This window comes from Gordionus sp. m RMFG-2023, chromosome 1, assembly GCF_954871325.1.
Source record: "Gordionus sp. m RMFG-2023 chromosome 1, tfGorSpeb1-WG-v2, whole genome shotgun sequence".
Classification (NCBI taxonomy): Eukaryota; Metazoa; Nematomorpha; class Gordioida; order Chordodea; family Parachordodidae; genus Gordionus; species Gordionus sp. m RMFG-2023.
The window spans coordinates 76,541,204-76,556,646 of NC_088775.1; the positions used below are offsets into that span (position 1 = coordinate 76,541,204).

General features: G+C 28.1%; 1 protein-coding gene across 2 annotated transcripts; it reads right to left on the minus strand.

Annotated features, from left to right (window-relative positions):
* Positions 1 to 1,630: 1,630 nt before the first annotated feature.
* LOC135922919 (uncharacterized) lies at positions 1,631 to 15,010 on the minus strand. 2 transcript variants are annotated; one of them, XM_065457448.1, is made up of 10 exons: positions 14,371 to 15,009; positions 12,378 to 13,375; positions 11,809 to 12,137; positions 10,856 to 11,525; positions 9,718 to 9,927; positions 5,480 to 6,013; positions 4,834 to 4,974; positions 4,279 to 4,407; positions 2,473 to 2,827; positions 1,636 to 2,256 (listed from the first exon to the last, which is right to left on the minus strand). In XM_065457448.1, exons 1-10 carry the CDS (start codon positions 14,955 to 14,957, stop codon positions 2,133 to 2,135), a joined length of 4,077 nt encoding a protein of 1,358 aa, XP_065313520.1. In that variant the 5' UTR covers positions 14,958 to 15,009; the 3' UTR covers positions 1,636 to 2,132. The 2 variants fall into 2 exon arrangements, with proteins under 2 accessions (XP_065313521.1, XP_065313520.1); XM_065457449.1 differs by lacking the exon at positions 9,718 to 9,927 and having other exon boundaries at positions 1,631 to 2,256; positions 14,371 to 15,010.
* Between the last annotated feature and the right edge of the window lie 433 nt (positions 15,011 to 15,443).

The following is a 15,443-nucleotide window of genomic DNA, read 5'->3' on the forward strand; positions in this document are numbered from 1 at the left end:
CATCTAGGTTGTAATACATTAACACTATCTAATTGCGTTGTCTGCGGTAAAATAATCTACAAAATTACCACTTGTAGATCTTCTCAATGTTATTTTAAAAAGGCCAGTTTTGGTATATCTTTCCCTAACCTATGACTTTATGTTGATTTCTCGACTAAATTAAAATTCGTTTTTTGCTTGATCAACGTCCCTAAAAATATTTCAGCTTTTAAATTAATTTTTTTATTATTATAGTTACTAACAACTTATTATTTAAGGACTCTTTCCAATTAATTAAAAGCCTCGAATACAAATAACTGTAAACAACGTACTAGATCTCTCGATCTAACTTCCAAGCATCCACTCCTCCCTTAAATGATCCCATACTTTTTTTAAAAAAAATTATTTGTTCAGTTTCTTTTATTATACCACTAGCTACTCTTTTAGAAATTGCCTTTAGTCTTTTCTTTTTTAGGTATAGATATTTGATATAAACACCCATAATTCTTATAGTTATATGATATATATTTTTGTTTCTACTATTTTTTACACATAATCTACTATTTTTTATCCAAGATTTAAATATGTGTGGGTAAAAATGCTCAATTTCAAATTATATTGATTAATGCTCAAATATGATATTCTATAAAAAAAAATCAGCCAAAAAAATAATCCTAAATAGAAAATTGCACTGGTAACCATTAAGAGGTTAAAATCCTTTTTAAAAAAATATTATTATAGAATATCATAAAATTATTTTTAAATTTACGATATATATTAAAGAATATTTTAGGGCAAATTAATGGGATTTGAAGAATATTTGTGTCCATAAGCGAAACGGCGAAAATTCTTAAATACAAATACGAATTCCCCAGACTAATATGTATTTAAGAGTATATTACTGCAAATAACGAATTTATATAATATACAAACGATTCATTTTTAATTTTATTTGTAGCATCAGTATTTTATTTCAATTATTATCTGACATTTAAATGTAAAGTTAATAAAAAGGTAAGCCTGAGTTTTATCATGTTAAATGTTGCTTGATCCTTTAAATTATAATTTACAACCCTCAAAAAACTTTTCAACAATATTTTTAGAATACTTGAGAATGGTTAAAATAATATCATGCAAATTTATGGCCCATAACTCCGGATCTAAAATTTTGATTTGAGTAAAATATATAACCCATCTTATATAAAATCAATAAGAAAAAATATCTTTGGTCATTACATTGGCTTCGAACATTTCGAACATATAATATAGAAGTTATTAGCAAGTTATTTTTCAAAAAAAGAACAATAATTTTCATATTATATAAATAAATACGCTATAAAATAAAGGAATTTATTGATAATATTTATGTATAATATAACGAATCACTTTTACAATTATGTTATTATAATTTAATATATATATAATCTATGTGGATAAATATATAAATATTATTTTTTAAAACATAAAATTACATTTAAGATTAAAAAACACTTTAAAAAAAGTCTAAAATTTTAAAAAATTATTTATTTAAAAAATTTTTATTATATAAATACATTTATTTGAGAAAAGAGGTAGATAAATTTTTGATTTCTATTTTTTTACAAAATTAAATACTCTTCACTATTTATGATCAGATATACTAGTTTGTATGTACATAAATTTTCAATATAAAAAATTGAATTGAAATATTAAAAACGAAGATAAAACGGGTAAAACAAGTTATCAGAAATAAGGCGATTGAGATTATCTTATTTGGTTGGTTAGGATAGTTAAGAGAAAAATGAGGATGACACGAATAAGGTTTCAAAGCTATCTTTTAAAAAAACAAGACTTGTCAATCATTTTATTTTCAGATAAGTCGCGTTAATCGGCTAAGGGGGAAAGGTATACTTGTATTGTAGTTAAAAATATTCGGCAAAAAAAAAGAAATATTATATTTCTCAAATAAGCAATAATTTAGGCTAAATATTTATAGTAAATTATTTTAAAAGAGAGGACTAGAATTATAAAAAATAATGTGGTGATAGATGAAGCATAAATTGAGCCGATAGAATATTTGATTTTTCAAAATTAAATAAGAACGCAAGCTACCTGATGCAAATTAAAATAAATTAGAATATTTTTGAGGGATTACAAATCGAGTTCATCAAACTCTAAACTACATCAAAAATACTACCATCTGATTTTCTTCTAGAATCAATAATAAAATCATTGCGAATAAGTGGGGACTTGAGCAGTTGTAATTGGTGATTTTCTAATGATTTATGGATCAATGGGCTAAAATTGACGAGAAGGAAAATTATTTAAATGTCATTATTATATGGTTATATCACTTAAAAAAATCTGCCCCTCTTTTCAGAATTACTAACAATCATGCCCCATCCCTAGTTCCTTCCGTATAATTTTTTCAAATATTTTTTCTGCCTTTACCATTCACTATCTTTAAATAATTTCCTTCTTAACCTAATTACGACTTAAAAAAATAGTTGTAACCTATTGCAATACATATTTCGATTACGATTTTCGTCTATGCTAAAACTGTTGGTTTTCCCATTATAACCACGGGCCAGGTGCGAGTACCCATTCAAGTCTTCAAAATACTTTGAATCCTTTCGATCTGACTTCTTTTCGGGAATTTTCCCCTTGACATTCCCATTTCTTTTCCGTTTAAGTTTAAAATAGATGGTTAAGTATAAAGTTGCGATTATAAGGCCTAAAAGAACTATGGCAGACACACAAATAGTGAGAAGTAACCACGGTTTGAAATGGTCTAATGTTAAGTCATTTGACGCTTTTAAAGTGTCGTTTTCGGGATAATAACTCAAGTCAGAGAAAGAAGTTTGATTACCTGAGTTTTATTAAATAAATAATTAAAATGGATTAGAATAACATATATACTATTAATAAATTTAAAAAAACAAAATTTTTTATTTGGCCAAAAAAGTAAATATAATATTAAAAATAGAAAAGGTGTTCTTTGAGAACTGGCGACAAAAAGGCGGAATCGAAGTTAACAACATTAAAAAAACTATAAGCGAATATAATATTAAATTTTGTATCTTATTAAAGAACGTTGACGAACTATCAAAATGTTATTATTTAAAAAATTATATATAAGTAGTATTGGAAAATCGATGGCAAATTCGGCATATTCGAGGTTCTTAGCCGTTTCTTTCGCCTATACTTTATAATTATTGGCTCATTTTTTTGGTTAAACTTAGAGGTTCTTAGCCAATTATTTTGTCAACCTAATGAAGTCTAGGCTTAAATCTCCGCTAAGTCATCTTAGAGTCGTCTCGATTAGGTGAGTTATTAATATGGCATCCAAGTATTTTAGAAAAATATAATCTAAAACTATAACTATTATATATATTTTTTCTTTCTGTATTAAATAGAAGGTGAATCAGATTCCTATGCTTAATTGGCTAATTGGAGTGGATAAATAAATAAAAAAATATTAAGCAGCGATATACGTATTATATTAGCCATTAAAAAATGAAGTTAATTTTTAATAATAAAATTTATAAGAAAAAATTCCGAGGGAACTATTCTGAAATTTGAATGGAATATTTTTTTTTCTTTTCAGAATGGAACGCAAACAAGACATTGATCCAAGTTCCTGTGAAAAAGGATACTATTAAAAATTAAATAACTTCAACGACTCCCCCTTTAAAAAAATTAATTTTTTAGTCCTATCTCCTGTTATTATAAAAAGGTAGGAAGCAGTTATATAAATTCCAATTTATATTAAATATTTTATAAAGTATTTAGTTTTTGTACTTTATAAAAAATATCATTTAAAAAATAATTGATATTGAAAATTAATTAGCAAAAAGTATTCGTCAAGTTATTTGTATTTAAATAGTTATTTTCAAAATATTTTTGTAGATTATTTAGTGTTTATAATTAAATTACTTTTTCAAAAATAAAGTATTTATATTTACATTATAATACTTATTTGAAGTGTATTATATTTGAATAAATTTTTTTGAAAATTTTTACAATGCTGGGTATACTGTCCATAAATTTTATTAGGAGTTGCATCTAATAATATTTAATAATACCTTGAAAAACGATTTATTTATTTAAAATGTGTATACCGATAAGAATCAGCTGATGGCACGCCATTTTGATTTATCGTGTTAAATTAATTTACATTAAAATTTTATGATAGATATAAAAATTATAATGAAAAACAAAATGACGTGCCACCAGCTGAGAGAATGAATTAACATTTTAAGTATTATAATATCATCAGTTAGATCATAAAATATATTAACTTTTGAAGGTATTTTTTACTTGGCATTTTAATGAATCTAAACAGAGCCCAATCTCCGAATATTTTATCGGTAAAACAAGTTGGGCATTTGTCAGTATGAATCGTGTGCAGGGCTAAGGCCAGAGCGTAAGTTTTAGATTCGATCAAACCTGATGACGTGTAATAATTAATATACTTGATAATAAATAAAATAAAAGAGAATAAAGTTTTTTGCCGATACTGATACTGTGAGCAAAATATCGATGCATCTTTGACAAATTCTTTATTTAAAAATTGTGTCAAAAAATTTTAAAAAGAGAAAGAGTTCAAAAAACAAATGACAAAAACAAAAAAAAACGAAGCGTTAAATTTATTTAACATTTATCATCCGTTTATATTTATCGCTTGATCATTTTGATAAGTGAGTAAAATAAAAGGAACACTACAATCATTTTCATTTATGAAAAATGGCGGCTCTTATATTAATTTAACTTTTAAGTTTTTATATAAAATATAGCCCACATCAGGCCTATGAAAATAATTATAGTCGTGCCCCTTAATTTTACATAACCATTTTTGTTGGAAAAAAAAATAACCCGAAAGTTTAACATAATTGTTTTTATCGTCTTTATTATTGCTCGTTAAAACTATATTTGTTCCGTTTAAATCGATGGTAGAAATTTTCTTCGAAAAATCTTTATTGGCAAAAATGAGTGGTAGGTCGCGTGCCCTGGGATCTGTTTGTTTAAGATATTATATGATGGTATGATATATTATTTTACGATTATTTTCTCAAAATTAAACCAGACATCTTTGATTACCAAAAGAAGAAAAAATGATAAGTATAGTTACAATATAGCTGGATGTGACATTGATGCAATGAAATATTTTGTGGTCCCATAAAATGTGAATTAATTAGTTTAAATTTAAGCTTAAAGATATTTTATTTTCTTCTCTAGCCATAAATAACTGTATCTCTCAGGCACGGAACAAGATGGAACCAATCCTAGGGGAAAAAATATCCAACTAAATTTTTTTGAATCATAACAAAATAATAATTAAAATTATAAAATGTCCTTAATTAAATATTCAATCTGTACTTAATTCGAAACTATGTGAAAAAAATATAGCTAGCACCTGTTTGTTTAATAGGAAATTTTTTTATGAATCTTTAAATTTATTTATGTTAATTGATAAAAATGAATATTTTAGAAAAAATATATAAAAGAATATTTCCCATACGTGATGCATTAAAGGCTGTATACAGAAGTCTCCACCAACTTTCATTTCCGATAATGAAGCTAGGAAACTCGTAATAAACAAACAGCGCGTTTTTAGGGTAAAACGACGATTCATAATTAGAGATTATATCGTTCAGCGTAAAATTCAATTTTAAATAATTGTTTTCCCTAGTTTTATAGCCGTATAAAGCATCGCCATTTTGATTTCCTAAAAGTAGAAAATCGCTGTCAAGCCAAAAGTCGTCGGAGTCTGCAACTTGAGAAAAGAGATTTATTGATTTCATCCCAGTCGAGGGCATATCGTTAAGCGGAACAAAATCCTGAAAAATGGTGGTTTTAGCAAAGTTTTCCGTTTTACCAATATATGGAAGGTAATTATTTTGAGAGGTTATAAAGTGAAGAGATTTTGAAGGGGAACTAGCGCTAAACGAGTTGTAAGCTATAACGTAAAAGGTATAATTCGTGGCCGGCTTAAGTTCTTTTATAATGGCTCTTGTGGTGAAGGGGTCGATAATAACTTGTTTTTCCAGGTTGTCTGATGAACAAATGTGAAATTAATCATTATTTAAAAAAATATTTGGTAGAAAATTTTATACTTATAACTTTTTTTGTAAATCCTACTCTCATACTATAAAATATTTACCTATTTTTATTATATTTTTTTCTTCCTATTATAGCGGGTAATTGCTCTATTTATTAGCCGGCTAAAAAATATATCAAACCTAGTTTTTAACAGAAAACTAACACCTCCGATTCCAGTTTTTTTAATATCTCACCTTAAAGCCGAAAAAAAATTAATTAGCACTTAATGCATAGCAAATTTTTTCAGCAGGGCCAGAAATGCTAAATTAGCCGATTTTTAGCAATTAGAAAACTCAATTATACTTCCTAACGCAAATTTACCCAATTTGATAATACCACAAACAAATTAAACTTTCAAAAATCTCGATAATTTAAAAAATATTAATGTATAAAAAAGGGTAGTTTATAAATAATTTAATATATATAAAAAATATGCATATAATTTTATTTAGCATAAGCTGTGTGAAACTCACAGTGTCACAATTTATAATATATATTTAAAAATCGTAAATTTTGAAAAGCGTCTGTGGCCTAATAGGTAAGAGCGTGGCTTACAAATCTGATGGCTTTAAGTTCGAATCCCAGCAAAGATCATTTTTGTTATTAATCCAACTTGGTGGTTCCATTCTTTGGGATTTACTAAATTCCCATTGGACCTGAAAATGTTGTCATTTGCAGACCTATGAATGCATGGGAAAATAAAAGTGGCAGACGCATATCATTTATAAATGGATTCTTTGGCAGAGGTAAAATCCATTATGATCAGCTGTTTCCGATGTCATCCTGACTACAGGTCTGCAATGGGCAAGTTTTTGTGCACCTATCTGCTCATTTATTTAAAAATTTTGTTTAACTTGCCTGTCCAATGTTTAAAAATTATTATATTAATTGATTTGGCTCTTTATGTATTATTTTAATGTTTTTTACTTAGACTTATAAATTATGAAATAGAAAAATAATATTTAATAATAAATAGAAGTCATTTGCTTGAAAATATATTTCAAATTCACCTACCCCTAGTTTTAAAAATATTTTTTAACTCTCCCACTCACCAACCCAATATCTTTCAGCCTATCCACAGACAAATGAATGTATAAAAATTCATTTAGGAATATTATTTTATTGAGCACATTAATATAATTTTTACAATTTTATGAAATTAATACATTGAAAATTCATATGTTCCCTATTATATATTTATATTGAAGGTAATAAATATATCAGAGACCTGTATGTACCATTTGCACAGCCAGCTCTAGATTTTTAAAAAAAATTTTTGGCATGGCCCAGTCTGGATTTTTTAAAAATATATTTTATTTATTTTTTATAGATAATAATGGCTGATATAAAGTATACAACCCGACCTGGATATCTCTAAAATTTTTAGGCCCAGCCCGAGTATATTTAAAAAATTAAATATGGCCTAACCCCTGTAATCAAAATATATTTTTTTATAATAAAGATCATCTTAAAGAATGAATCCATACCATAAGAAGATGCAAACTTATTCAAAACTCTGTGGATAACAATTTAGCAAGGAGTGCTTTGTTGCTTCCATTGTTAATAAAAAAATCTTAAGGAAGGATCCATTCCCACAGTAATAAATATTTGCATTTTATATGTTTACTAGCTGATGTCCCACAAGAATGACAAGGAATTAGTATTCTCCTTAATTTGATGATGGATAAATCAGAAATAAGCATATATGAGGTGTGAGTCATAAATTTACATTATTTTGATGAGTTAATTCCATAATTTTCATTATTCTTATAATAGGTTAATGAAGTATATTGGCATTCAATATGAACAAATATTTAAAACATGTTTGAATATACTTTTTTAAAATTATATTAATTTCCTTATATTTTTAATTTTTATTATTTATGTACTCAATAAAAAATTCTTGCTAAATTGTTATCTTGGAAACAGATTTTAGATATGGACTTTAAAAATGAGTCAAATTGGGCTTCAAGAAATTAAAAATCAATTATTTTAGGAATAGCACCACAGATTGTTTCATCATCAAAATACCAAAAATTTAGGATGTATCGATATTTTTATAGGATCGGGCCGATATTTCACTCATTTTTAAATATCAGTTATCGGCTAATATTATTAAATTTTCTGATCCGATCCGATATAAAATGGTATTTTTAACAAATATTTTAAAGTTATATCTAAAAAACCATTTATTTTTAAAAAATCGAAATCCATTCTTATGTTAATTTTTTTAATAATAATAATTAATAAACATTCTGCCATAGTGTTATTATTTTATGCATTCTGTTTATAAAAGTGTGCGATAATCTTATCGGAATTTGTTTTTAGTGAAGTTAGTAATATTAACAGCCCCATCGCCGCAGGCTGACCTCTGATAAATTGGAAATTTTGATATTTCTAAGAAGAAATCTTCGATATATTAATTTTAAATATTTATTTCAAATTTCATAATATATTTGTTTATTACTTATTATCTAAATAGATTAATGTTAATACTTATTATATAAATAAGTGATTTATAAATAAAAAATATTTTATATACTTTTAGAATTGCAATTGAATTGAATATAAACTATAACTGATCATTATAATATATTTAAATGACATATGTTATGGTGTAGTTAAATTATAGATGTTATACTAATAAAAAGTATATTAAAAATTAAAACCATTGGTATCTTTAAAGAATATAAAATTAGATCCGATTTCAGATCGGTAATCGGCCGATATCAATTTAATATAGGAAATATCGGATCGGCTTAAAAAGTGGTATAGGTACATACCTACAAAATTTATATCCAAATCAAATTTAATCTAAGATAATGGATGAGATAATGAATACCAAGGTAAAATAAAGGGGACGTGTGCTCCCTGTTGGATCCTTTCGTCAGAATCTATATCTTGTGGGCTGAATAAAGGAATTTTAATGTTACAGTATGTCTCTAAGAATTTTGAATAAACAGGAAATTTGGGACAAAAACTATTCGAAATTTGCTATTGAAAGCATTTTTAAAGTCTACTTTGATAATAGCCATGTTAGGAGGATGATTTTGGATATAATACAAATAACATGCGAAGCTATTTTGCCATCTCCCTTTACATCAAATTCTAATTGATATGTATACTTATAAGTTAAGACCATGAGTTATGACCCGTGGCAATTATTTTTTCTAAATAGCCCATTGCAATGGGCGGGATACCACCACAGTGTTTGTGAGTAATCAGGTTTGCCCCCCCCCAAAAAAAATTGTTTCAAATTTATGATGGCAGGTATTTTTTTAAAAAAGTATTTAGTAAAGTTTTAAAAGCATTTAAATGATTCTTTGAGATGAATGTAGATTTTATACGAAGTGAGAGGGCAAAAACCATTGCGTCTGAATGTGGAAAACTTGTTAAAAGAATGATAAATATCATAATTCACAAATCATATTTTTATTCCATATTTTCCATAATATATTTTGCCTTTTCTCTAAAAATTTATATAAATCTTGGAAGAATGAATATGGATAATCTATTCCTCTCATTTGACTATTCTGATTCATCCATCGTCAAATGAAGGTAAAATTTATTATTTATCCATAAGGAGAAAATTCTGATTCACCGTCATTCTTGACGGGTTATCCGCTAGTTATAGTATAAAAAATAATAATTGTATACTGGAATCGTAAATAAAATCGTCGTTTAAGACAGGGGTATAATGGACACTATACGCTAACAAATCCTGATTGCTACCATTCGCATAATCTTCCGCTATACTTTTTTCATAATCAATAGATAATTTATCATCGTTATTCCAATCAATAATCACGGAGGTAGGACTAAGAGAGGTCACTTTAACGTTTTGTGGAGGCCTAGGTACCGTGTCGTCTACATTAAGAATATATATATAACTTAAGTTATATTTAAGATAGAATTATATAAGTTAGGCTAAGGCCAAGTTTAAACACATTATGTTAAAAGAACAAGACAAAAATTGGGGTTTTGCAAATCATTGTTTAAAAAAAATTAAAATATTGAGAGTTGGCACTTTAAAAATTGGTGCGTCTGCTCATTAGTTGCATTGATTTCGAATAATTACCATTTAAAATTATAGGTGTATATATTATATATTTAAAACACCCAATTATTTTTTATGATTACCAAACGCAATTTTTCAAATGTTGGAACGTTTTGGTTTGGTTTTAGTAATTTTCAGCTAAGTCATATTGAAAAAATTAATTTAGTTTTTTTATTTCGTACTTTCATTTAATCAGGGATCCAAACCGTAACGAATTTCGGTTCGGTTCAGATAACTCATGGTTCAGATGATTCGGTTTGTAAAAAATAAAATATTGGTTCGGCTTGCTTTAAAAACAAACGGGTTCGGGCCTCTTCGCATACAAGGATATTATTAGCATTATGTTAAAAAAAGAATATTTTTTTTAATTATTCTAAAAAAATAATATTGAGACTTTTACAATTAAAATATTTGATTCTCTTGTCAAATTATATCTATAAGGAGGAAGAATAAATTTTAAGCCTGAGAACACATCTATATGCTAACTTGGATGGTTGGTACCATAAAAATCGAAAAATAATGACTGATACTTCTTAGAGAAGGCTTATCATTAATCATTTTTAAAAGAGTTAAAATATCAAAAAATTCAAGGTTCACAGGCATTTTTAGAATTTCGGTTCAGGTTGGGTGACAAATATTCATGTTCGATAAATAATATCGGTTTAACGGTTAGGTTTAAATTCCTGCATTTATTTCCTTTTTGTATTTCCCTTTATTTATAAAATATATATTTAAAACCTGATTCTATCAATGCTAAATACATTGGTGGGCTTATAAGGCTTTCAAAATCATCAAGACTTTCATCTTCTGAGGTGCCCTCTTCATATGCAACATACTCCATCATATTTCCATCAAAACTTTCGGAATTTTTCGTAGCTCGACGTGTCAATCTACATTGATAAGTGTTGCCCAAGGTTTCGGTCTCCTGCACGTTAGAAATAACCAAGTCACCTAAGTTGGAAATCAGGCTGGTCCCATAGTAATGGTAAAAATAATAGTAATCGTCGTAAATCTTTGAAAGTTCGGTTCGAATGTCGAGTATTTTTTTCCGCGAATAATTATAAATATTTACATCGTCAGATTTGTAAGATTGACGTGTCTTATTTAATGAAGAATTTAGAAAGGTGGTAGCAGGCTCGATAATTTTATCCTGGCCCAAAACGTTCAGGATTTTGGTAGTATCGTTACTGCTATTTATTTCGCTGCTACTCCATCGAGCCCTCAGTTTTAGCGCCAAAACTCGTGCGATTATCTTCTTTTTGCGTTTCATCATGCTATTTTGTCTGCGAATGGAAAGCGGAACGGGATTTAGTGGGTCTCGCACAACGTTGAATTTGCCAGCCGTTATTATAGGATGTCCGTTGACGAGCCACGTCACCCTAGGAGGGGGTAAACCGAGACCGGCACACTTTTTTAAAAAAAATATGTAATACAATTATTATTTTAATAAATTTGATAGAAATTGGAGGGTACCAGATGAAGGACACCCTTAATTATGAATTATTCTAATATTAAAAGTAGCAAAAGTAGAGAAGAGAATAGATATAATAAAATAATAAAGCAAACTTTATATATAATAAAAAAAAGTATGTTGCGCTTTTGTTCCATGTTTTATCTATACCCGTTTAATTGATGATTATATTTTAAAATTGAATAGGTTAAAAAAGAAAAATATGATTGCTAAAAACAACCTTTAATCTAACTGTTGCACCGCGCTTCATGGACTTAAAATGATCGCCTTTTTCGGGATTCAAAAATTCCATGCTGCTGACGAGCTCCGTTTCATAAGTAAAATGTCGAAGTATCTCAAAATGGGAATTTCTCTGACTTTGAAAATTCTGGGATTTCAAATTTTTGCCAAAATTTTCCCGGAGCCCAAAACAAGTTAGGAGGTAAGGGGGTCGGGCTAATTTAGAAACCATGTTTGGACCGGTAATAAATGGACTATAAGGAAGATTGCCTAGAGTTTCCTGAGAGTCGAGGGAAGATTTAGCGGAGGAGAATAAGTTTTTAAAGTTACCTGAGGGATACACATATATTGAATAAATTTTATGTATTATGGATAAATGTATTATTTTAATAGTTGATCAATTGAATTTAACATATTCACTTTTCTATTATACCTTATTCATTTTAAAACTCTAAAATAAATTTTGTAAAAATTAGTAAAACAATGAAAAACCAGACGTAAATATCATTATTTAAATATTGAAAAGAAAAAACGATTTTGATTGTACTTATTGAATATTATAATATATACCATCTTCATAAATCCAGGCATAGTCTAAAAGCGTTTTATCAAATCCGTCATTTCGTATTTTATCGCCGCTATTATTACCGTCTTTCGCAATATTTGTCTCGTCCTTTGCAAAATTTAGGAAATCTACATCATTCCCGAAAAGTAACATTTGATTAAAATCCAGGGCTCCAGTTTCAGGATCTATGAATTGTTCGGGAATGGATACTATTCCATTCCCAAGAATAGGATTCTCGGGAAGGAACGATGTGGGGATAGTTTCACTAGAATAATTACTCACCCTACCACTCTTTGCAAGATTAGGCGTTTGAAAATTCCTGATATTGGATTCGAGATTCAATGATAATTCCCTGTAAAATGTTCTGATCAAACCCGTCCCCAACATGTAATCCGTGTCGTCAATATTTGGTTCGAAATAAAAATTATCGGAAATTTTTTCTAGCGTTTTTAAATAAGAGCTGAGCGAAAACTTACCAAAAGCTTTTGTGATAACTTTCCTATCCGTTCTCACCCATAAATATTTGAAATTCGAATGGTTGAGAGTTGGGAATTGCAAAGTTAATCTGGATTTTTCGTTAATAACATCTCCAGTTCCCTCCTTATAACTGTCTCCGCTGAGATAAAAATATTTGTCAGGAGATATCTGAAGATTCGCGAAATAATCATCTGATTTTCCTGGAGGTGCAGGAGTTAAGTCGAAATGATATAACCTATTCATGATAGTATCTCTCAATAAATTGTTGTCCGTTAAATGGATCCTAATTTTTCGATAATTATTTTTCTTATCTTTGGGAATTTTTTTAAAAAGGTTTTGTATTGTCGATATTGGAAGAGTTTGGGATCGAATCAAAATATTGTCATTAGCAGTTTCTGAGAAGTAGTTAGGTTTCAAGATGGCGCATATAATATTTGCAGGCCTAGTACCATCATAACATTCAGAAACTTTTCTATCATTATTAGGGTAGGATATAGTTAAACTAAGGGAACCCGAGGTGAGGTAGCTAAATAATATAGATACAAATTTATCAATTTAATTCATTTAAAATTGGAGATAATCATATTTAGGATATATCTAATATGAGTATCTGGTCATATTTTATAATTCAATAAATAAATAAATAGTACATAGTAAGGGACCAAAAAATATTGCTCAAAGGCAGGCTTGCTTGTATAATTAATAATTCAATTTGGAATATGTATGTATATTATTACTTTTGTAACTATTTTTATATGAATGTTGTTCTCATTAGTGATCTGCATCAGGCCTAATTTTTCGAGCCTGGTCCGAACCCAAAATTTTTTTAAAAAAATTTTGACAGCCCGGCCCGAATTTATTTAAATATAGATATTAATTTTTATAACTCAAAATAAATTGATAAATTTAGATATATTTTAAAAAATTTCTAAGGCCCGACCCAGCCCGAATATTCTTAAAAAACATTAGGCCCAGCCCGCAGATCTCTAGTTCTCATACATATCATTTTAAACTAATAAAAAAAAAATTCCCTACACACTCCTCAATTCCCTACACACTCCTCAAAAAATGAATATAAGATATCACCATAGACAAGTTGAAGGATTAGTAAAATTTTAAAAAATTTTAAAATAATGAACTATGAAAATCACAAATTATTTTTCAAGAAATCTAATATAACCAAAGGTCTATAAAAAGTGAATCTAAAGATTTCCAATATAAGACAGAAAACCCTACCTATGCTGGCTGCCAATTTAATTTCTAAACATCATGCCTTGATAGTTTTATTAGTGCAAAGATCCAAATATAAGGGTAATTAGTTTCAAGTCAACAGAGGGTTATGAATGAAAAAGCTGAAGAACACACATAACAACTTCCCCTGGTTTATTATTGGGGTAATATAAATCATATCTTCAGGTTATTACTCCAATCACTCAAAATTCTGGTCATGTCTAGGATGTTGCAACAACTTTTAAAAACAAACCCTGCCCTTAATTTTAGTTATTTATTTTTGATTAATACTTTTCTATAATTTGAAAAGGAAGCTCTGACTTGTTTTGCATTTTTGTGTGTTCATAAACTACCCAATCTGGCCTGTTTTCCATATTTTTCATTGATGTTTGTCTTACTTTCTCCTTGTAACCTTTGAAATTTATCGGAACTTTGCCCAGAGTTACAATATAAGGATATTTATCAGTGATGTGTATCATCCAAACCATAAGCTTTTCTGTTGCTTCCTTAAATTCCTCCTTTTTAGCAGGGTTTTTGGGCACTAACGTTAAATTGGCTGCCATAGTAAATATTGCATCTTGAACGTTGCTAGTGGAGTTTGAAGAAAAAGGCCCAGGTAATTTTAACATCCTCAAAAAAAGTATATCACTGATTGATGATTTAAGTTCACATTTGAATTGATAAGTATAAATAGCTTTGCTGGATTTGGTGATGAGTAACGAGACATTGTGAATTGTATTATGATTTGAGATGTTTATAAGAGTAGTGGAAGTATTTGAGATAATTCTAGGGGGTAAGGAAAAATAATTGGAAAGAAGTACTGAGTTATTGATTGATTTGATTAAAGGGATGTATTGTGAAGATAGATTAGTATCCATTGGATGAACAAGTTTTTGAGAACAAAAGTACTTTGTTTTAAGGTTAGAAAAGATATAAGGTTTAAAGTAAAGGCTGTGAGTATTTAAATCAAAATTGCTGTCATTTTTTAAATATAAATAGGAGCTATTGTCAAACATGGTGACTGGAATTATTTTCCAAATTTTTATTAACAATGAAGATGAACTATTTGTTGAATGATATGTGTAGACAAATAAGTTGAAAAAGGATGGGGTCATTTTAGAGGTATTTTTGAAGTTCCCTAAAATAGTCAGATCAAAATCCTGAATCATCATTGATTTAGACTTGGGGGTAAAAATATTGGGAGACAACTTTAATTTTGTAGTGTGTTTGATCTGTATTTTGTCTTTAAAATTTTTGCTGCTGGTAAAAAGAGGGGCTTCATATTTGTTCTGGAAGCTTATTGCCAATCTTTCAGCCTCTAGTATTTTTTCCAATGAACTATCACCTCCATAATGTATATAATT